At 44.2% G+C, this 21,595-nt stretch overlaps 1 protein-coding gene across 12 annotated transcripts in view; it reads left to right on the top strand.

The window, feature by feature from the left end:
* The window catches only part of CIT (citron rho-interacting serine/threonine kinase), a 165,206-nt gene that overhangs the window by 70,252 nt on the left and 73,359 nt on the right, over positions 1–21,595 (top strand). For all 12 annotated transcript variants that reach the window (XM_038575284.1, XM_038575288.1, XM_038575286.1 and 9 more), the window contains 6 exons: positions 11,204–11,309; positions 12,222–12,365; positions 13,703–13,822; positions 19,341–19,511; positions 19,989–20,039; positions 20,779–20,832. In XM_038575284.1, coding sequence (XP_038431212.1) covers positions 11,204–11,309; positions 12,222–12,365; positions 13,703–13,822; positions 19,341–19,511; positions 19,989–20,039; positions 20,779–20,832 — 646 coding nt within the window. The remainder of the gene's footprint in view (positions 1–11,203; positions 11,310–12,221; positions 12,366–13,702; positions 13,823–19,340; positions 19,512–19,988; positions 20,040–20,778; positions 20,833–21,595) is intronic.

Below are 21,595 nucleotides of genomic sequence, written 5' to 3'. Positions count from 1 at the left end.
TGACAGGAGAAATTAGGAGATTTGTTGTGGGGTCCTCAGGTTCACATGCTTGTCAGAAGTAGTGGCCCATTCTGGCGAATGATGAGCAGTGGGGTTGGGGCAGGATGAGATGAGAACTGACAGGTGTCTAATAGCTAGGTTTTGTTTTCAATCTCTGCAAGTTTTTTGAGTAGGTAGACTATGTGGTCTTAGAATTTTTTTTTTTTAATTCCTCCTCTCAGAAACTATTCCCTGGTGTGTGTGTGTGTGTGTGTGTGTGTGTATGTATGTATGTGTGTGTGTGTGTACATAAACACATGCATATATACTCTCTCTCCGGAAAATTCTTTGCTTGAGTGTAAGCTTGATGAGCATGGGGAATTGTGTTGACCTTGCCCTCCACTGTGACTTCAGGCCAATCATATACAAGGCGCTCAATAAGTATTTGGTGAGTTGGCCCAAGTCATTTTTATGGCTGCATCTTTCAATTTGTTGATGACAAAGTGTCTATGCAAATCTATGTTTTATACATCCAGATGCCTTCTGTCATTTATCTTGGGGATGGCTTACTTACTCCAGCGGGTGATGGCCTGAATTTTCTAATCAGTCCTATTTCCCTTTTACTGAAATACTTGGGAGGGTGGGGAGTCTTCTCTTAAAAACTGTCGTCTTTTCCTCATCCAGCCCAGGGCTCTTTGTCATTGGGCATGCTACCTCCAGATCCCTACTGCAACGAGCCTCATCTCTCTCTTTGGAGTTTAAAAAACAAAACAAAACAGTCAGGAACAACAGAATGTGTTCTGGTACGCAAAGGTGTTCATCCTCAAATGAACTTCTCAAATAAGTTAAAAAAAACCAAAACCCAAAAACATGATTAGCTGCTGCCCGCAGTTCCTGCCCTCTGATGGTTCTGTTTTGCTTCCATTCCACCATCATCCAGACTAGATAGCGGACATTTGCCTTTGTTTGTTGTGTGTTGAGTTCTCTCCTCTCATTCAATATCTTCTTTCCCTTAGTCAAAGCACATCTTGTTCTACTTGCCTTATTCTGTTCTCTATTTAGACCGTGCGTGCTTGCCTCGCGGGCCTGGCAAGGACCATTCTGCCGCCCTCTTGTTTGTCTTAAAGATACCTTTAGGAAATATAATCCAAACAAGCCTAGCCCAATCCTGAAGATTAGGCTCCAAAAGATCTGTCAAGTGTGTTTTTTGCTGGCCTACACATGCTAATTTGCATGGTTGCCTCGGATCCCTTAAGAAGACAGTAATTGACTAAATGGTGCTATGTGTTCCCAAGCTCTGCGCCAGTTTGGCACCTCTTCCTTTGCCTAAGTGAATTTCCCTTCTCTCTCTGTTTTACGTGTCTTTTGTCTCCTGACCTCTGTCACCCTCCTTTCTCTGAACAGCTTTGTAAAAGAGTAGCCTACGCTCCAAGCCTTTTTTTTCCAGTCTCTCCAACCCCCTGGAAATTGCTGTCTAAGCAGCTACTGATTCCACCCGACCACCAAAGCCAGTGATTCCTCACCTTGCCAGATGATATCGTCACTTACCACGTGTGCCTTGAAACTTTCTGCTTGCTTCTCTTCCGTGTTGTGGAAACTCTGTTTTCCCTCCTACCTCTCTGACTGCTAGTCTCACTGCTTCTTGGCTGTCCTCTTCTGTTCCAGGTCCTTGAAATGTTGCACTGTCTCAAGTTCCATTGGTTGCCTTTTTAGCCTGGTCTTGCTGATCTCATTCAGTTCCTTGACTTACATGCTAGTTTCCTCATGGCTTTCCTCCCCATGTGCCCTGTGTTTGTTCTTGCCGGATGTTCTACCAATTTCTGTCCGCCCCTGTCCTCTGTTCCCTTGCAACACAGACAGACTTACTGCTCACTCAGTGAGCTAATAGGTGCCAGTTTTGATTTCCTTGTTTCATTTAAGACACTACCACTTTCCGTACTCATCTAGACAAGAAAACTGAGTCATCTTAAGCTATTTCCCATCTCCCCCACCAGCCTATCATTTGCTAGGTCCTTTCTCTAAGTTGTACCTCTAGGATGACACTTGCATCCACACCCATCTTTCTGTCCTTAGTGCCATCCCTCATGGAGTTTTCCTTGGACTGTTGGAGTAGCCTCCTAACCGATTTCCCTGCCTCCAGTTTTCCTAGCTCTGATGTGTTCTCCACAGAGGGTGGAATTCTTCCAAAGCACAAGTTAGATGATGTCATTCTCCTGCTCAGACCTTCAGTAGCATCACAGTGTGCACAGAATTAATGGCCACTCCTGAACTTGGTATTCAAGCCTGGTAGGCCAAGACCGCAGCCTGCCTTTTCAGTCGTACCTCCTCCTTCTCCCCTGTGTCTGGGCACGCTTCTCAACGCTCGTTGAGGACAAGGACCATGCCTTCTACTTCTCTTCTGAAATAGCGCATTGCCCTTGGCAGGTCTTCAAAGAACATTTGTCAAATTGAATTACACTGAAGTGGCCAGGGATTATGTCATTTCCTTCTGCACAAGTGCTAATGTAAGCTGGCCTCTACAAATCTTGTGTGCCTAGAGCTGTGCTGAGTGCATTACGTGCATTATCTATCTGGGTCTTTATGTCTCTGGGTCTTCTCAGTCTTGCCATGACTCTGTGAGGTAGTAGGTATTACCTCCATTTACAGATGAGGACACTGAGCCTCAGTCAGGTTGGGTGCTTTTCCTGGGGTCTTGCAGATAGTAACACATCTGAGACTTAGGCCCATAGCTGTCTGCGTCCAGGAGCACTATGATGTCCTGCTTCTAACTGTTGGGACTTCGCTGGATTGTGCAAGACCTACGGGCTAGCCTAATAATAAAGGTAAAAGAATGACTCTTACTGAGAATTCACTACCAGACACTGTTCCAAGGGCTTGACGAACATTCTTGCTTAATCCCAGTAGCACCCATTGTTTTATAGATAAGAAAACTGATTATGAGGCTTGGGTTACCTTTTCTTTTTTAAGATTTTTAAATTTATTATCTGAGGGTGAGAGAGCACACATGTGTGTGCATGAGCTAGGGGAGGGGCAGAGGCAGAGAGAGAGAGAATTCCAAACAGACTGTGCTCTGAGTGCAAAGCCCAGTGCAGGACTGGATCTCACAATCCTGAGATCACAACCTGAACCAAAATCAAGAGTCAGATGCTCAACCAACTGAGCCACCCAGGTACCTCAAAGTTTGAGTTCCTTAAAGTTCATGCACCTTGCATGTGGCAGAGAATGGCCAACTTTTCCAACATTTTTTTTTTAAGATTATTTATTTAGTTATTTGACACAGAAGGAGAGCAAGCACAACCAGGGGCAACAGCAGAGGGAGAGGGAAAGGGAGAGGGAGAGGAAGAGAAGTCCTTGCTAAGCAAGGATCCCAATGTGGGGCTCCATCCCAGGACCCCGGGATCATGACCTGAACCAAAGGCAGATGCTTAACCAACTGAGCCATCCAGACACCCCCAACTTTTCCAACTTTTAACTTTATTTTATTTATGTATTTTTAAAAAGGATTTATTTATTTGTGAGAGAGCATGAGCGTGTGCACAGTCATCAGCGGGGAGGGGGAGAGAGAGTGAGAGGGAGAGGCAAACTCCCTGCTGAGCAGGGAGCCCAAGACATGGGGCTCAATCCCATGACCCCGGGATCATGACCTGAGCCAAAGGCAGACGCTTAACCAACTGAGCCACCCAGGCACTCCCCGACTTTTAACTTTAGAGTTGACATGAGTATTCTTTATTTTGGGGGACAAACCGTGGTATATTCATTAAAAGCCCAAGCTTTGGAATCAGGTAGATGTGGGTTCTATTCTAGGGTCTGCCACTCACCACCTGTGTGAATGAGGCATTTAACTTCTCCCAGCATCAATTCCATTATGAATGAAGTTGGAGTTGTTACAGTGCCTACTTGCAGTTTGTTGGGGGAACACACAGAGCATTTAGTGTTAGCTCCTGAAGGGGAGTGAGTGTCCATTTTATATTTGCTCTTGTTATTTTGGGGTAAGGATGGGCCTGGGGATGCTTTCAATTCTCTCTTCTTCCCTGCTTGAGTTTATAAAGACATCTTGCTAGTTTCTGCCCATTGAGAGAATCATGCTCCACGTGGGGTGCCTGACAGATGTCCTAATATCTCCATCCAATTTTTTATTCTGAATGGAGACCATGCTATGTTGGCTAAACCGGTTCTTTCCATAAAACATGCTTGAGGCTTCTGGTAGGATCTAGTTCCAGTGGGGTCTGGAATTTGGTGCTGGGAAAATGTGCTGTGCCTGACCTGGATGTCGTGCACTCCCACACCCCCACCCTCCCAGTGCTTGAGTGTCCCCTGGAGAGGACAGTGTGTGTGTCATCATGACACTGCTGTCCTAGAACCAATGTATCTGGGCATCTCTCAGGCAAGGGCCAGAAAGCTTTATTGTGCCAGCATTGATTCAGTGTGCTTCTTGTTTTGGATTCCTTTGTCCACTGTGACCTTTAAATTGAGGCTGCTGGGCCACAGAAATATTTGGCATCCCATTCATTCACTCATTCATTCACTCCACAAATATACTGTTCTAGGCCTCCTCATGGCATAACTGAACAAGACGGACAAGGTCCTTGCCCTCAAGAAGCTAGCATTCCGTTGGGGGAGACAGAGGATAAATATGTTTATAAAGAAGAGATTTTCAGATGATGGTGAGGGCTGTGAAGAAATTAGAACCTGGGATGGGGAATGACCAAATAGATCCCTGAGGCAGGGATTAGCCTGTGGGTGTCCAGTGAGCACAAAGCCCAGTAGGGTAGTTGGAGCTTCTGGATGCCTGGGGGCATAGTCTGAGTTTTGAGGTAGGATGGGCCTTCTGGTTTGGCTTTTGAGTGGGGATGTGGTATACATGGTTCTCATTGACTGTGTGTGCTGGATGGAAAGGCGACAAGAGTTGGACTCAAGGAGATCAGTTAGGTCACCACAGTCATCCAGGTAGGAGGTGGAAGTGTGTCAATGGAGGTAACTCACAGAGCGAGGCACTAGCTTAGAGGGGGGACTGTGTGAGAAATCACACGAGTAGCTACATTTTCATTAATAATGTGATTTTAAGCAAATGATTCTTGAGTTACATATTAACCATTCCAAAGCAAATGTTCTAATTCAGCTGGAGACCACTGCTCTGTGTGTGTGTGTGTGTGTGAGAGAGAGAGAGAGAGAGAGAGAAAGAGAAAGGATATGTAGTATGTATGGGTGGCTAAGGGTGCCCCAAAGTTAGCTAGACTCTGAAATTTTAGTAGAGCTGTATTTTTAATATTTAAGTGTTCATGATGGACACCACTTGTGTATTTTAAAATGGGCTTATAAAGTTAGTTCATAAATTTCAGAATGCTCAATCTTAAAAGCCAATATATTTTTGGAACAGAATGCTGATGAGCGTTTTATTTTTTGCACCATATTACATCTTGCAGTTGCATGTATTTTTAGTGCTGTTGGCCACAATTAAGGTAGGGCCCTCAGCTGAGCTAATTTTGATTCCCTGGGTTTAGACTCAAGTATCCATTCTTGGTTATTTCAAGAATATCTGTGATTTGTGATCTGTGTTCTCTGTGATCTGGTGGCATCTTCCGAAGTCTTAGGATCATCTTCCTAAGGGAATAAATGGATGGCTTGGTGCTTAAGCGTGATCTTAATTATTATAATAGTGACGAGAGAGTACTCAACACATATACTTTCTTTAGGATGGAAGTACAGATTGTATTCTCTTTTGATCTGAAGTGTTCTCTTGGTAGCTTTATTAAGGAATTTTTTTTTGAGTCATGTGGATTATTATAGATGCTGGGAAAACTGCATTTTATCATTTGTACTTAAATGTTGAAGTTACATGGAAAGTAATTTTTAGGTCACATCTAACACATTTTAAGAAAATATTCTTTCTGCTACAGCAGAACCAACTAAGCCTAACCTTCCCTCTGTGTGTCATATACCATTACCTCTATTAATACTCTTTGGGCTCCTATAATTATAAAGCAGATGTGTATATCAGGAAGAGACGTTGATTTCAGAGTAAATTTTTCTAGAAAATAGAAGCTGGGAAAAAGAGGAAAACCCAAACTTGGCTTCGTGCTTGAAGAGACAGCACTGCTGTGTGTGGGTGGGTGGCTGCATGCACCCGCTGCTCAGAAGTGCCTTTTCTCTCCATGGGTATAACTGGCTGTGTATCAGAGATGTGGCCAAGAAGAGTAGGCAAGCAATGTGTGGGCAGGCTGCATGTTCTTTTATTAGCATCCTCATTGTACTGCATCTCATCGAGCCTGGAGCATGAACCAGCCTGGGCCTCTAAAGTCTGTACTGTTTCCTATTTAATTACCCCCCTGAGCTGCCAAAGGAAGGAGGAAGAGTTGTTCTTGTGTGTGCATTGAGCTGTTTCTAGGGGTGACTGTGGACTGACCTGAATGGATATTCTTGGGCATCTGGGCCGTTCTAGGCTCAGCTTTGGAGCTGCCCTCTCAGCATTGTACATAGCCAGTCATGGATACAAGTTCCCTTCCCTTGAGTGATCCATTTCCCTTTCTTTTATGAGTTTGCTCCTGTGGGTCTCTGCAGCACTTTTTTGGGGTTGCCTTTCTTGGGTTTGTCCAAGATCGACCAGCCAAAAAGTAGCAGAGTTGGGGTTTGAACCAATGGCTGTTGGTTTGCAGAGCTCAACTTTGAACCAAACCCAGTTCTACTGCCCTATACCTGCACCCACATCATCATAATGGGGTAGGAGCATGTAAAGCATGTAAGCTATTCCCTTAGCTTTAGTGCCATGAGATAACAATACCCCACCTCAAAGGATTGATGGGTGAGTTCAGTGAAGTAACTTGTAAAGTATCAAGCACGGTGTCAGATGTGTAGTTAAGTGCTCAATAAATGAACCCTATTATTGATGACAAAGGTAGTGGCATTAACTCTCTCTCCCTCATTGCTACTTGTTGGGGGACAGGAAGTCTGACTTTCTTAACAAGGTGTCTACATGAAAAACAAATAGAATACAAATATGTTGAGCCATACCTGTTTCCCATATGTTTCTCTTACGGAAATAATTCATGGAAATGGCATATTGCAGTTGACTTATTAAAAATAGGTGTAAGAATAGTCTTTAATCACTGCCTGAAATCTGTACATTGTCTTGAAATTCATAGCCCACCATGATGAACTTCAAAATTGTGTCCCTACTCAGAGTGACCAAAAGGCACCAGCACCAAATGGCCTGGCCAAAATGCCATCTCAAACCAAATGCTAGGGACAATCATCCTCTGAGTTTTAAATGCCTAGACCCAAAATCATAAGTGTTTTCTTCTATTTAGCATCCTGGTTCTCAATTCTCTCTGTATGTTAGAATCACCTGAGAGCTTAATAAAAATGGTGCTGCCCAGGCTGCCCTCCTATTCTGTCTCTGGTTTAATTGGTCTAGTTGGGCCCTGGACATTAGGGTTTTGTTTTATTTTATTTTTTTTAAAAGACAGTATATTTTTAAGAGCAGTTTTAGGCTCGCAACAATATTAGCAAGAGGTGCAGAGATTTCCCATTTATCCCCAAATGTGCGCAGCCTCCCCCATCATCAACGTCCCCCATCAAGAGGGGTATTCTTGTTACAGTTGATGAACCTGCACTGACACGTCATCATCACCCCCAAGTCCATGGTTTACCTTAGAGTTCACTCTTAGTGGTGTGCATTTCATGGGTTTGGACAAATGTATAATGGTACGGATCCACCATCGTAGTATCACATGGAGTATTTTCGCTGCCTTATGTCAGTATTTTATAAAAGCTTTCCAGGTGATTCTAATGTGCAGCCCAGCTGAAGACCAGGGAAGTTCCAGAAAGCAGTGAGGACCTTCTCCCCCCTCCATTCCTCCAGCCTTAGGTACAAGCTGGGTTCAGGACCAGCATTCTTACCACAGCTTTTTTTAGATGTGATTTTTATTTATTCTAAAAAAAAAAAAAAAAAAAAAAGATTTATTTAGCACCTTTATTCTGAAGAGCTTTTAATTGCTGTACTTAGAACACCTAAACAGTGAACATTTGTCAAGCATCAAAATGGCTATCAAAATAGAAAGAGGGAGTTGGATCTCCAGTGATGAGGACAGCTATCTCACAGACTCCCATGAGTGCAGGTGAATGGGTGGGGGGCACACATCCCCTTGATTCTGGGCCCCATTAATGAGTGACCTAGAAACACTTATTTATTTTTTTATGAATAAGCAATCATCTTAAAGTGTACCCAAGCAGCACACTTTAAACAGTAAATGCTGCTGGATCCTGTCCTCCATGTGTCATCAAGTTTTGGGGCCACCTCCCACCCCAACATCATGTACCCCCTGTAATCGTTCTTTTAGAAGGGGATAGTTCTGTATTCTGGCACAGAGAGCTATGGCCTCTGCTGTCATCCCTGACCTAGGTCATTGTGTAACTTAGAGATATGTGGGTGCCTCCTGATTACTAAAGGACCAGGGACCCCATCTGTGGATCATCCCTCCCTCTGTGGGGGGTTTGGGTCTCCTTCTCTAGAGCCTACCCCCCAGAGTGAAGTCAGGAATAAAGGAAGTAGCAAAGGCAACCCAAGGTCATGCCAAGCAACCCATTTCATCTCAGATTAAAAAGAAAAAGTGTGTTCTGCCTAGATTTTAGACAATAGGCTAGTAGAGCTGTAGAACCTGACTAAAAATTTTTTGCCAAAAGTGATATGAAAGATTTGTTTCTGGATTTCAATCCCTCTTGCCCATTTCTGTGAATAATCAGCATTTGTTTTAATGCAGATAATAGCACAGAACACATTCAGCTCCCCGAGTTTTACTATTTCAAGCAACTGTTTTAGGCTTGCGAGGCATGTGCTATTTATTTACACTATTGCATGGGCTGTGTTGATAGAGATGACAATGATAATAGTAGTGGTTGACGTTTATTGAACCCTCATAATGTGCCAGGCACTCTGCCAAGGGCGATAACCGGCTCATCTCGTTTAACCCTTGGAAGAACTCTTTGAAGTAGGTTGAGAATTATCCCCATTTTACAGATGAGAAGACCGAGGCTCAGTGAGTGGCAGAGTCAGATCTTGAACAGAGCAACATGATTCCAGTGTCAACTCACTTGGCTGCCCTGCAGTGTTGTATGTAGGGAGCTGTCACTAGAACAGTGAGCCAGCACTGCTGTGCCGGCCCTTGTCACTGGGCCAGGGAGAGAGGTCTAAGTTGCTACAGGAAATGGACCTCATTTAGGCCAGAAAAGTAGTTTGGGGCATCAGAACCTTTGCCAGCAGTTCTCCGGCCCTACCCTTCACCAATCCCGGTGTTCATGCCCAGGGTGCCAAACACCGAGGGCAGGTGCCCTGGGTGAGAAGTGTCCTCTCCACCCATAAGGCACTGCTCCCAGGGATGAGGCAGAGTGTGTGAATTATATATACATGTATGGGTAAGTGCCTCCGTTTTGTGGAGAGTGCCTCTCCCTTAGCCCACTCTCGGGAGGCCATGCTGCATTGTCTTTATGTTTCTATCCTGGGTGCACTCTCAGGTGTATCTCACTCTCTGTGCTTCCAGCTCTCTGTTGAGACCAGCAGAAAGCACTTATTAATTGGCAACCTAGGGATCCCTGGGTGGCGCAGCGGTTTGGCACCTGCCTTTGGCCCAGGGCGCGATCCTGGAGACCCGGGATCGAATCCCACATCAGGCTCCCGGTGCATGGAGCCTGCTTCTCCCTCTGCCTATGTCTCTGCCTCTCTCTCTCTCTCTGTGACTATCATAAATAAATAAAAAATTAAAAAAAAAATAATTGGCAACCTCATCATCTATAAGATGGGGATAACAAATTGTATTTGCCTCCTAGAATTATAGAGAATAAAGAGTTAAGACCTATCTAGCTCTAGCCCCGAGCTGTGTGTGTGTGCATGCATGCGTGTGTGTGCGTGTATAGTCCCAGGAAGTGTACTAGTTTCCTGTTGCTGCTGTAACAAGTACAAATAAGTGGCTTAAAACAGCACAAATGTATCACCTTGGAGTTCTGGAGGTCAGGACTCTTAGATGGATTTTGCTGGGCTGAAATCAGTGTAGACAAGGCTGCACTCGGTGGACCCTCTATGAGAGAATCGGTTTCTTGCCTTTCCCAGCTTCTAGAAGCCACTCAGATTCTCTGGCTTGAGACCCCTTCTTCCACCTTCAAAGCTAGCAGTGTAGCGTCTTCAACTCTCTCTCTCTCTGACTTTGACCTTACTTCTGCTGTCATATCCCCTCTCCTCCTCTACATCTGTCTCCAAAGGACCCTTGTGATAACATGGGATCTGCCCAGATTATCCAAGATAATCTCTCCATCTCAGAATTGTTCAGAGTCCCAGCCACAGAGTCCTTTTGAGTCCCTTGCCTCAACCTCACATAACAGATTCACAGATTCCAGAGATCAGGATGTGGACAGGTTGGGAGTGGGGGACATTATTTGGCCCCCACAATGAGCATTAACTGTTTTGATAAAACGAAACAGAAGCAAATTGGCTAGCTTGGGGATGGAAGAACCAGTAATGCAATTGATATAGTTACTAATGTTTGTTAGGCACTTGCTGGGCTAGCTCACTCCTGCCTCAGGGCCTTTGCATCCCATTCCCCTTTTCTGGAGCTTGTTTCCTTCCAGAGCTTTGGATGGCCAGCACCTTCTTACCCTTTAGGTCCCAGCTCAAATGACAACACTCAGGCCTTTCCTGGTCCCCCTGGCTTATACCAGGCCTTGGATCCATTTCCTCTCACACATCATAGCACCCTGTTTTCTCCTTTGCTATCATCAGCAACCCTTTGGTTTCTGTGTCTCCCTGATGCATTTTGTCTGCCCTCCGTGAACGTTAGCTCTGGATAGGCAGGGGCTCCGTCTGTCTTGTTCATGTGCATATCTATTCAGTGAGAAAGTGAAAGAAGGCACAATAGGTACAATAGTGTGCATTTAATGCTCATGCTCCCCTTTGTGGGAGGTCCCTGCGTCATCCCACCTCATAGATATGGCAGCCAAAGGCCCAGAGGGGCTGAGACCTTGCCTCTGGTCAGTAATGCCTGAGTGTACGCCCAGGTCTGCCAGAGCTCTCGCTTCTGTCTCTCTGCTTTGTGGCCTCGATGTCATCAGAAGCTTCTTGAGCCAGCTCTGTTGATAGCCACAGAACTCTGGCAGGTCGGTCATCTTTGCTGTGGGTCCTGAAAGCAGTTTTTCAGAACTACCCACTGGCCACCTTGACGCTGGCTTTCTTTTTATCCAGGTCTATCGTGTCAAGTCTGGACTCCCCTGCCAAGACTAGCTCCATGGAAAAGAAACTTCTCATCAAAAGCAAAGAGCTGCAAGACTCCCAGGACAAGTGTCACAAGGTATTTATTTCCGCAGCCGGCCTCCCTCCTTGCTCCAGGATCCTCCCGTCAATCTATGCCAAGGGATCCGCCTGGGGCCGCTGCTGGCGCTGAGCCACCTGATCCATACCGAGCGGGCGAGGCGCTCCCTCCCTCGCTGAAGTCTCGCCTCCAGCAGCTCAGAGGGAGATGAATTCGGGCCTTGACGTTGCCGTAAATCCTTTAAATCTTAACCAGAGGAGGCCCTGGATTTAAAACGGCCTGTTCCTCGGCATGACCCAGCCAGATGTCTGCTTCTTCCGGCAGGTGGCGTGGGTCCTCACCTGTGGCCGAGATGCATCCCATCTGCTTTGAGTGATGCGAAGTCTCTCTTCTTAGTCCTCTAAAACTCCTGCTTATGTAACTGCGGCCACTGTGTTGACTATGCTCAACGTCTCTTAACACTCACTGTTCCTGCCCAGGCACAGCTCTCTGGAAGCTCATAAAACCCACTACTTGCCTGGGACTCCTCTAAGAGTGCAGACGAATACATATCTCCTTGCCCTGTCCTGGATTGGTCCTCTAGATCTTTGCAAGGAGATGGGGGGGATCAAGATGGATTTGGGATAAAATTAAAGTGACGTGTGCCAAAACCAAACTAAACCCAAAAAAGCATACAGGTGAAAAATGATGATTGTGGCTTCCTTGCTCCCTGGGCTAGAGAAGTGACCAAGTGTGAACCAAGTCTTGGATGAGAGGAGTGACTTAGCATTGGTGACTGTCTTTACGAAGAACTGTGCACTCCCAGGCGAAGAAGCAATGGTATTTCCTTCCCAACCTTTGGTGAATTAGTGCCAGCCCAGACCACCAGGTGGTTTCGGAGGCTGCTTGAGATTTGATTGCTCCTAACGAACCTCCACGGGCCCTTTTAACCTGTCGATGTGTCTGTTTCAGATGGAGCAGGAAATGACCCGGTTACATCGGAGAGTATCAGAGGTGGAGGCTGTGCTTAGTCAGAAGGAGGTGGAGCTGAAGGCCTCTGAGACTCAGAGATCCCTCCTGGAGCAGGACCTTGCTACCTACATCACAGAATGCAGTGTGAGCCTTCCCCAAAGTCCCCTTCCCTTGGAGGCGGCACTTCCTGTTGTGTGTGTCTCATCCTGTTTCATGATGGCTTCATGAGGCACATCACAGCCAATGGCAGAGAGAGAGAGAGGGAGTGTTCAGAGGCAAGATATGTGATTGGCAGGGTAGCCTGAGCCAGGCGGGAGGTCCCAGAACAGTGAGACTGGGCTCCAGGAGTCCAGGTAGGCTAAGGAGCCTGGACACAGGCACAGACGTCGCTGCAACGAGCGGCCCAGGGTCTGAACGCCTCCCATCCCCACCTCTCTGGTCTATATCTTGTTCACTACCAGCAGTCTCGGCAGCCCAACTCCTGAATAAGCCCAGGAACATGTATTTTAAATCTGCCTGAGGTCTGTTTTCCATTATTTAGAACCAGTGTAGCAACAAGAAGACTCAGCCTGTTAAAAAAACAAAACAAAACAAAACAAAACCAAACAGACCCTCTGTCATTATTTACCATGTGATGTCCTTTTCTTTTCTTTTCTTTTTTAAAATTTTTCCTTTCCTTCACGAGAGTAGACTGTCTTCTCCATTGTCTCGTTAAATTTTTCATTCAGGTGTTTTTTAATGTGGCCGATTAAACAGTCTTCAGAAGTTGAATCACACATTTTTCAAGTTTTTTTTCACAAGGGAAAGGAAATCTATAGAACGTGGCTGATGAAGAATAACTGCTATGTTTCCATTCCAGATTTGGCTGCCTTTCAGTGGTGGGTGAAGTTATTCAGATATGTATTTCAGATCTGTATCTCAGTGCCACTGAAGCATTGAGGGAGCCTTATGGATGAAAGGTGGCCAGAAAACGTAAGCCAGGAGGTGGAATTAGACTTCTTGGAGTCTTAAATGGCAATTAGGCAAGAAGGAAGTCATTGCTACTTTGCAAGAGGGATCTAGACTGGAGAGTCCTCTAATTACCGATAATTTGAGGATACCGATATTCCGTACTGATATTCCAGAAAAGACCTTGTAGCCATCCCATTAATGAAAGGCTAAGGGATCTCATTGGTTTTCAGTCCTGAATGTACAAGTAAGTATCTGCTAGGACAGGTAGATGGTGGTAGGAGGCAGGGTGTGATATCAGTTTGCAGTTTCAGGCCGGACCCACAAGGACACAAGGTTGAGATGTTTCTCGAACCAGGGGTTTTTACAGGATGAGAAAACTGGAGCCAGCAACCAACTGGAAGTTGTCAACTTTGCTCCGTCACCTGAAACCGTCTTGGTGTCTGTGAAGCAGCTTGCAGCTCCCTTAATGAATCTTTTCAAACACAGCAGGAACCACAGGGCATCCCTATTAAAATTTTTGCTTTCCTCAGAGCTTAAAGCGAAGTTTGGAGCAAGCACGGATGGAGGTGTCCCAGGAGGATGACAAAGCACTGCAGCTTCTCCATGATATCAGAGAGCAGAGCCGGAAGCTCCAGGAAATCAAAGAGCAGGTATGACCGCTGCTTGGGAGCAGGGCTGCACTTCGAACCTCTGATTTCAGAGGTGTGTTTCAGGATGGGCAGAGAGAGAGAAAGGAGGTGGGGGAGGAGAGAGAAAGAGAGGGAGAGAGAGAGGGAGGTATGTAGGTCATTTGGAAACTGTAGATTCTCCACGATTTATATAAACGATGGAGTGCTTGTTCTTGCTCCTTTTGAAGTGTGTACCACATCATGGCTACTCTTTTCAATTAAAGCTGTAGGTTTAGAACAAAGGTGGCCAACCAGTGGCCTGTGGGGTGAATCTGACTCACCACCTGTTTTCCATGGCTTCGAGCTAAGAATGGCTTTCGTGTTTTTAACTGGTTGGGGGAAAAAAGTGAAGAATATTTCATGACATGTGAAAATCATGTAATTCAAATTTCAGCATCCATAAATAAAGTTTTATTGGAACACAGCCATGCCCATTCATTTCTGTAGTGTCCGTGGCTGCTTATGGTGCTACAGTGGCAGGGGTGGGTAGTTGTGACAAAGACCATATGGCCAACAAAGCAGAAATTACTTGCTATCTAGCTTTTTACAGAGAAAGTTTGCCAATCTCTGCTTTCGACCATCAAAAAAAATTTTAATATTTTGATAGCTTTTCTGATGCACTCTTAAGTTTTTGAGAGAAGCAGGATATTTCAAAGTTTAACTGCTATAAAGATAGAGAAGAAGAGTGTGAGCAGCAAAGGCTACGTCAGAATTAACCCAGGGATTCTAAGTGCAGAAAGCCATCACTTGAATGTTCAGAGAAGAGAATCAATATGTTTAAAAAGCCTACTCTCTCCCTCTTTTTTTTTCTCCTTTCTAAAAGGAGTTTCTTTCTAGATGGTTCATTTTTATTTTGCTTCATTGTTTCCTTTTTAGCATGGATTTTTCTGTCTTTTGAAGAAACTGTAAATAGAAACTTTAATGAAGAGATGGCTGTGAGCAATTGGGAGAGCTGAATTATCAGCTGCCAGGCAACTCTCATTCATTTCAGAAAATCTAATGGAAGCAGTGTTGGGAATGAACATTTTTGTCTCTGGGTAGCACAAACTTAGCCATCTGGGTGGTGCTAAGGCAAGAGACTCCTGCAAATCATTTGATCCATTAAGTATTCTTTAAAGAAAGAATGGATGGGGGTTTTTTGTTGGCTCAATCTGATTATCACCTTAATATTTTAAAGTGATTAGTTAATATCCTCTTGCTTGATAAAGATGTTATAAATAAACCTGCAAAGGTAATGTTGCAATCTGTTCTGAACACTGATACTAATCTTAGAGATTTTGAAGGTTACACACAGAGTTTGAAAAATCTGCTCTGACAGTTGACTCATTGCGCCTTTTATCAACATAGGTTTTCTTCCTAAAAGTTTCAAGAGATAGGATTTTTTTTTCTCCCATTAGTTCAATGTGTTTTGGAGATTTGCTTTTGGTGACATCCTGGGGAAATGAAAGCCGCATTTGGCCACCAGAGGGAGCAGCTGGTGGCCATGACTTCCATAGAAACTGAATTATCAGGACATTTTGAAAAGGTACATGCTGGTGGTTGAGTTCAAAGAAATGTCTCTGATGATTCATACCACAGTTGGCATACATGTGGAGTTTTAGATTTAATGACTGCTAAAAGTTACACTGGGGGGCAGAAAACTTCTCAGTTTCAGATTTTCTTTCTCATCATAAGATAGATTTGTTAAATTGGCTTTTAGTGAGTTTTGGGAGACCAGGATGTCTGCAATCCAGGAAAACAGCATTTCTTGATTTTCAGCAGACAACTCGTGTTTGGTTTACAGCTTGTTGATTCCTCCCAGATTTGGCATTTTTTCCCCACTTTTTCACTCAAAAGCTAATTTCTGTACAGCTATTCATCTTTTTATTTTCTCAACATTTTGCTTCTGCTTAGCCACCCCCTATAGAGTGTTTGCATTTAGTTTACAATAAAAACACCAAAGAGTCTCACATGAAAACTTGATTCCTGCACCCTTACAAGAGATTGCTAATGCCCGTCATCCCTTCCTCAGGAAAGGGAATGAAAGTTTGAGAAACACAGAAGGCATTGTTGTTTTGGGATTTCTATTTTTGTTGTTGTTGTTGTTGTTAAAGATTTTACTTATTTATTCATGAGAGACACAGAGAGAGGCAGAGACATAGGCAGAGGGAGAAGCAGGCTCCCTGTGGGAAGCCCGATGTGGGCCTCGATTCCAGGATCCGGGGATCGTGCCCTGAGCCAAAGGCAGATACTCAACCACTGAGCCACCCAGGTGTCCCTGGGATTTCTATTTGAATAGGAGTATGTCTGCTATTTTCTTCCCACAAAACTCCAAGGCTCTGTTCAGAAGGCTTACTTTAGGGGAGATGTTGAAAGTTGTCCACGATTCCCCATCTTGATCCCACTCAACACTGACTGACAGTCCATCCCATGCTGAGATATAGCCACTGTTTCTCATCTCTCCCTGGAAACAGACCTGATTATCTTCTCAGATTTTTCCCGAAGCAGGGATTTGGTTAGCTGTTGGACTTATAGGATTTCCTTGAAGGACGCAGTATAATAACAGCAGCTCAACAGATGAATGTGAATTCCTTTTGATGCTTGTAGCAAGCTGGGTACCCCAAGAACTCAAATTGCTGATAGAGATGTTGCCTGATTCCTTGCCTTCTTCCCCCTGGGCACCAACAGCTCAGGAAAAAGAAATGTTGAGGAGAAGGATCAATGCTCTGTCCTTGCTCTTGACAAAACACAAAAATTACTTACCCTTCTTGCTGACAGAAGTTCCAGACAGAAAAAGGAGCTTGAGGATAAAAGCTGCCCAAGATTTTCTCTCAGCTCTCTGCTTCCTCTAGAGCTTGGTATTTGTGCCTGTGAGCAGGGCCAGCAGTACTTTTAGGGACCCATAAAATGTTTACACATTTGTTTGTTGTTTTAATCAGAAGAAAAATACTGAGCTTTTAGGTCAAAGAAACTGTTTTTATAGATAATTCTAATGCTTTTGTCTTTATATGAATGCTGTTGTAAAATATAATTTACTTATTATTTTATTTTTTATTTTTATTTATTTTTATTTTTTTAAAGATTTTATTTATTCATGAGACACACACACACACACACACACACACAGAGGCAGAGATGCAGGCAGAGGGAGAAGCAGGGTCCATGCAAGGAGCCTGACGTGGGACTCGATTCTGGGGCTCCAGGATCAGGCCCTGGGCCCAAGGCAGCGCTAAACCTCCGAGCTACCCGGGAAGCCGTATTTTTATTTTTTAAAGGTTTTATTTATTCATGAGAGATACAGAGAGAGAGGCAGAGACATAGGCAGAGGGGAGAGCAGACTCCCTGTGGGGAGCCCGATGTGGGACTTGATCCCAGGACCCCAGGATCACGACCTGAGCCAAAGGCAGGTGCCCAACCACTGAGCCACCCAGGCGTCCCTAAAATATATATTTTTAAAAGATTATATTTATTTGAGAGAGAGAGAGAGAGAAAAGCAGACTCTCCCCTGAGTAGGGAACCTGATGAGGGGCTTGATCCCAGGGCTCTGGAATCATGACCTCAGCAAAGGCAGACGCTTAACCAACTGAGCCACTCAGGTGCCCTGTAAAATATAATTTTTACTATACATGTAAATATATATAATATATATATGTATTTTTAAATAGCAGAAGGGGCCCAGGGAGGCATAGTGCCCAGAGCCATGAAAGTCATAAAACAACTGTGGCCAATGGGGCTAGAAAAAAAGGGATGCAAGAAAAGGATATATCACTTCACATAATTCAGCTCAAGTTCCTCTCTGTCCGTTCAGATAATTGTGCGTAGGTTGTGAAGACCTTTCGTTATATAACCCAGCATCACCCACTTTGTGTGCACCACCCAGACAGCCTGGTACCCCATGACTTCTGGGATTGATCTTCAATAATAGTATGCTTACTGGTGGGAGGAAGTAAAATGAGACCGTGCTTCACTCTGGGCTCATTATTTTCCTTTCCCAATTATCCAGAGAGGTGTGCTTGTATGAAAACTAACCAGTTTTCTGGGGGGGGGGGGGGGGGGCCGCTGGCGGTGGGGTGGGGCGGTGGGGGTACAAAAAAAAAAGAAATGTATCCAGTTTTCTTTAGAACATCACCTCTGCTTTAGTGTGCATCTGGGGGGATTGCCTGCCACAATGGGATGAAAGGTTTGCTTTATACCCTGTTGCTTAAAAAAAATCAATTATTGTTTTTACTGGTTAAAAACATGTCCTTGCTCAATGATACGTCTTCAGTGATTTCTTGAGAGAAGTTATCTTAGAGATGTTCACTGTGTATTGTGAATATCAAAGATGATCTTGATTCCATTCCTTATTCTTTTCATTTTATATCCTCCCCTGGCCCCCCTCTCACCCACCTCCAGTCACCTCGGATTGGATACATGCTCGTTCATAATCCCTATATGCTTTGATTTTTCAAACAGAATATTTTCATACTTTGCCCCAAAGTTTTCAAAATCATTGCCCATTTCTCCTGGTAAATCCAATTTTGAAAAACCAATTCAAATGTTCTGTTTTGATTTTAGAAATTCATTTTGGAAAAGGTCAGGCTGTTTGGATCACTTTAAAGGTTTGCTCAGAGGAACAAGATAATTCTTTCTCCAGAGTTTTGCTCCCAAGTTATTTTGACCAGAGCTAGTGTTTCTGACTCTTCCAAATTTCAGGGTGACTTGCATTTCAAGAGCAATGTTAAGTTCATCATTCAGTTTTGGCTCAGAGAAATTAATGGTGAGAAACCGACATGATGAGTTTCACCTTCCAAGATTCTTTCCACCGAGATTTCCAATTACCCCCTTGTGTCGTCTGAAAGGTTAATTTTAAAACTAGTACCATACCTAATTGTGTTAGGAGCACATGACTTCTAAAGGACAAATCTATATAAATGATTACCCTTGGAAGAAAGCTGCACGTAAGCAGTTTATCCTGGTTGTTCAAAGAGCATTACTTTCAGCTCTTTTGTGTTGCAGATACCTTAAGGTTCTGTGCTACTTGTACAGTATTATTTGCTCAAAGGATCTTACTAGATACAGGCACACATGTTCTAACTGGTGTTATTAATGATACATGATCTACATTAAAACAGTTGGAAGATTTTTATTTATTTATTTGAGAGAGAGGAGAGGGACAGAGGGGGGAGGGAAAGAGAGGGAGAGAGTCCCAAGCTGACTCCCTGCTGAGCATAGAGCCCAACATGGGGCTCGACCTCACAACTCTGAGGGGATGACCTGAGCTGAAACCAAGAATCAGACACTCAACCCACTGAGCCACCCAGGTGCTCCTACATTGAAATACCTCGAGGATTTAATATTCTTTTCTTCCTCTTCGCCCACCCTACAGCCCATTTTTATCCATCTTTTCTCTAGGACTGTTACCTGCTGATCTGTCTTCAGCATGCATCTTTCCTCTGTGGTCCATGGTCTTCTGTCTTCACTGCCTGTGTTTCTTTTAAGAGTTCTAAAGTTCGCCTTTCTTCCCTTGCATGCTCTTTAGGAGTACCAGGCTCAAGTGGAAGAAATGAGGTTGATGATGAATCAGTTGGAAGAGGACCTTGTTTCAGCAAGGAGACGGAGTGATCTCTATGAATCGGAGTTGAGAGAGTCTCGGCTCGCTGCTGAAGAATTCAAGCGGAAAGCAACAGAATGTCAGCATAAACTAATGAAGGTAGCCAGCCACCTGCCACCTGCCAGAAGGCTGTTTCGGGGATAGACTCCTGGGTGATCTTAGCAGGGAAAAGGGAATACTAGCTTAATGAGTATATGTTTGGGGTATCATGGAATACTCTGCAAGGTCCTGGTCTTTCTATCTTTTTTTTTTTTTAATTTTTTTTTTTTATTTATTTATGATAGTCATAGAGAGAGAAAGAGAGGCAGAGACACAGGCAGAGAGAAGCAGGCTCCATGCACCGGGAGCCCGACGTGGGAATCGATCCTGGGTCTCCAGGATCGTGCCCTAGGCCAAAGGCAGGCGCCAAACCGCTGCGCCACCCAGGGATCCCTATCTTTTTTTTTTAATAGAAGATAACTTATTTATCATCATCATTTGGCCATAGAGACCAAGAAATTATAGTAGGCAGTGTTGTCTCTGCAAGACTTTTAGGTTCTTGATATTTTCCAGTATGTTTTATCTCTTAAATTACAGGCTAAGGATCAAGGGAAGCCTGAAGTGGGAGAATATTCCAAACTGGAGAAGGTATTTTCCATTTTTGGTATTGCTATTTTATTGTATTTTTGGTAGATAATCTTGTTTATTTGAGAGAGAGAGTGCACGTGTGTGGGAGCTGGGGGAGGAGCAGAGGGAGAGGGACAAGCAAACCTGAGCTGAGTGCAGAGCCCGATGCGGGACTCAGTCTCACAACCCTGAGATCATGATCTAAGCCAAAATCAAGAGTTGGATACTCAACAGACTGAACTACCCAGGTGCCCTGATAATCTTTTAAATGTTACCCTTCACGAATAACATGCCAGCCAGCCGTTGGTTAAGAATACTCTTACAATGGATAGAGAACTCTCTTCCAGGTTTATTTTGATGGTTAATGTCTGGGCAACCACATTTAGCTTTAGCTGTGGTTCTGAAAGGGGTAAAAGACTCTGATTTTTTTTTTTTTTTAATTATGTCTGAACACAGTAACATGTAAACTGAGACACTTAGGAAAACGTAGGTGAAAATTCCTGTAGTCTTAAGGCACTGGGCGACTTTGCTTCTCTTGGTATTTGTGTTTTGCTGGTTCTAGGGGATTAGCATGCAGCTTTTCATTAGGACATTCAGAGACTTCTCTGATAGGCCTCTGTTCCTCCTCTCCATTAGGAGGGGCTGGAAAACAGAACAAAAAGACCCCATAGGAACCTTCAGAAAATAGCACTGCACTAAATGTAGTAATACATTAATGCCAATTTACCTTTTGCTTTATTTCCTGGGACTTTAATTATAGATCAATGCTGAGCAACAGCTCAAAATCCAGGAGCTCCAGGAGAAGCTGGAAAAGGTAAGCCTGAGGTGATTTTGTGGGAACTTTTCCCTCATTTCCAGATACTTTTCTTTGCCTTGTCCTGGAGCCTGAGAAATGACAGAGACAGACTTAGTTAGCCAGCACTGAGGAGAATGAAGGGGGGAGTGAGCTATTACCTGAAAATATCAGAGCTCTGAATATAGTTTTTCCTTTGGAGACATGTCAGCCGTGTTTATTTTTAAAAACCCAAGCTGTGTGAGACTCTCAAGTAAAAGTTCTAATTATACTACAACAGGACCCAAGAGGCCAAGAGGCTAGCTTCTCTCTCTTCAGGGGGCCAGGCTCCCCGTTTTGCACATTTGTATGAGAATCAGGTGTTATGCACGATCCAGACTGCTTTCAATGAGAAACTATGGGCCCGTGGGAAGTCTGGGGGAGCCGGGGCATCATTTCTTGGTGGGGATAGGGAGGAGTCTCTGTTTTTTTTTTTTTTTTTTTAAAGATTTGTTTGTTTGTTTGTTTGTTTGTTTATTTATTTATTTATTTATTTATTTATTTATTTATTTATTTATTTATGATAGACCTAGAGAGAGAGAGAGAGAGAGAGGCAGAGACACAGGAGGAGGGAGAAGCAGGCTCCATGCCGGGAGCCTGATGTGGGACTCGATCCCGGGACTCCAGGATCGGGCCAAAGGCAGGCGCTTAACCACTGAGCCACCCAGGGATCCCTGGGGTCTCTGGTTTATAGCGTCCTATGCAGGGGGTGCTAATGACCCTCCCTTTAGCTGAACGCTGGAAA

This window comes from Canis lupus, chromosome 26, assembly GCF_011100685.1.
Source record: "Canis lupus familiaris isolate Mischka breed German Shepherd chromosome 26, alternate assembly UU_Cfam_GSD_1.0, whole genome shotgun sequence".
In the NCBI taxonomy this organism is placed as follows: domain Eukaryota; kingdom Metazoa; phylum Chordata; class Mammalia; order Carnivora; family Canidae; genus Canis; species Canis lupus.
This window is presented reverse-complemented; position numbering and strand designations above follow the sequence as displayed.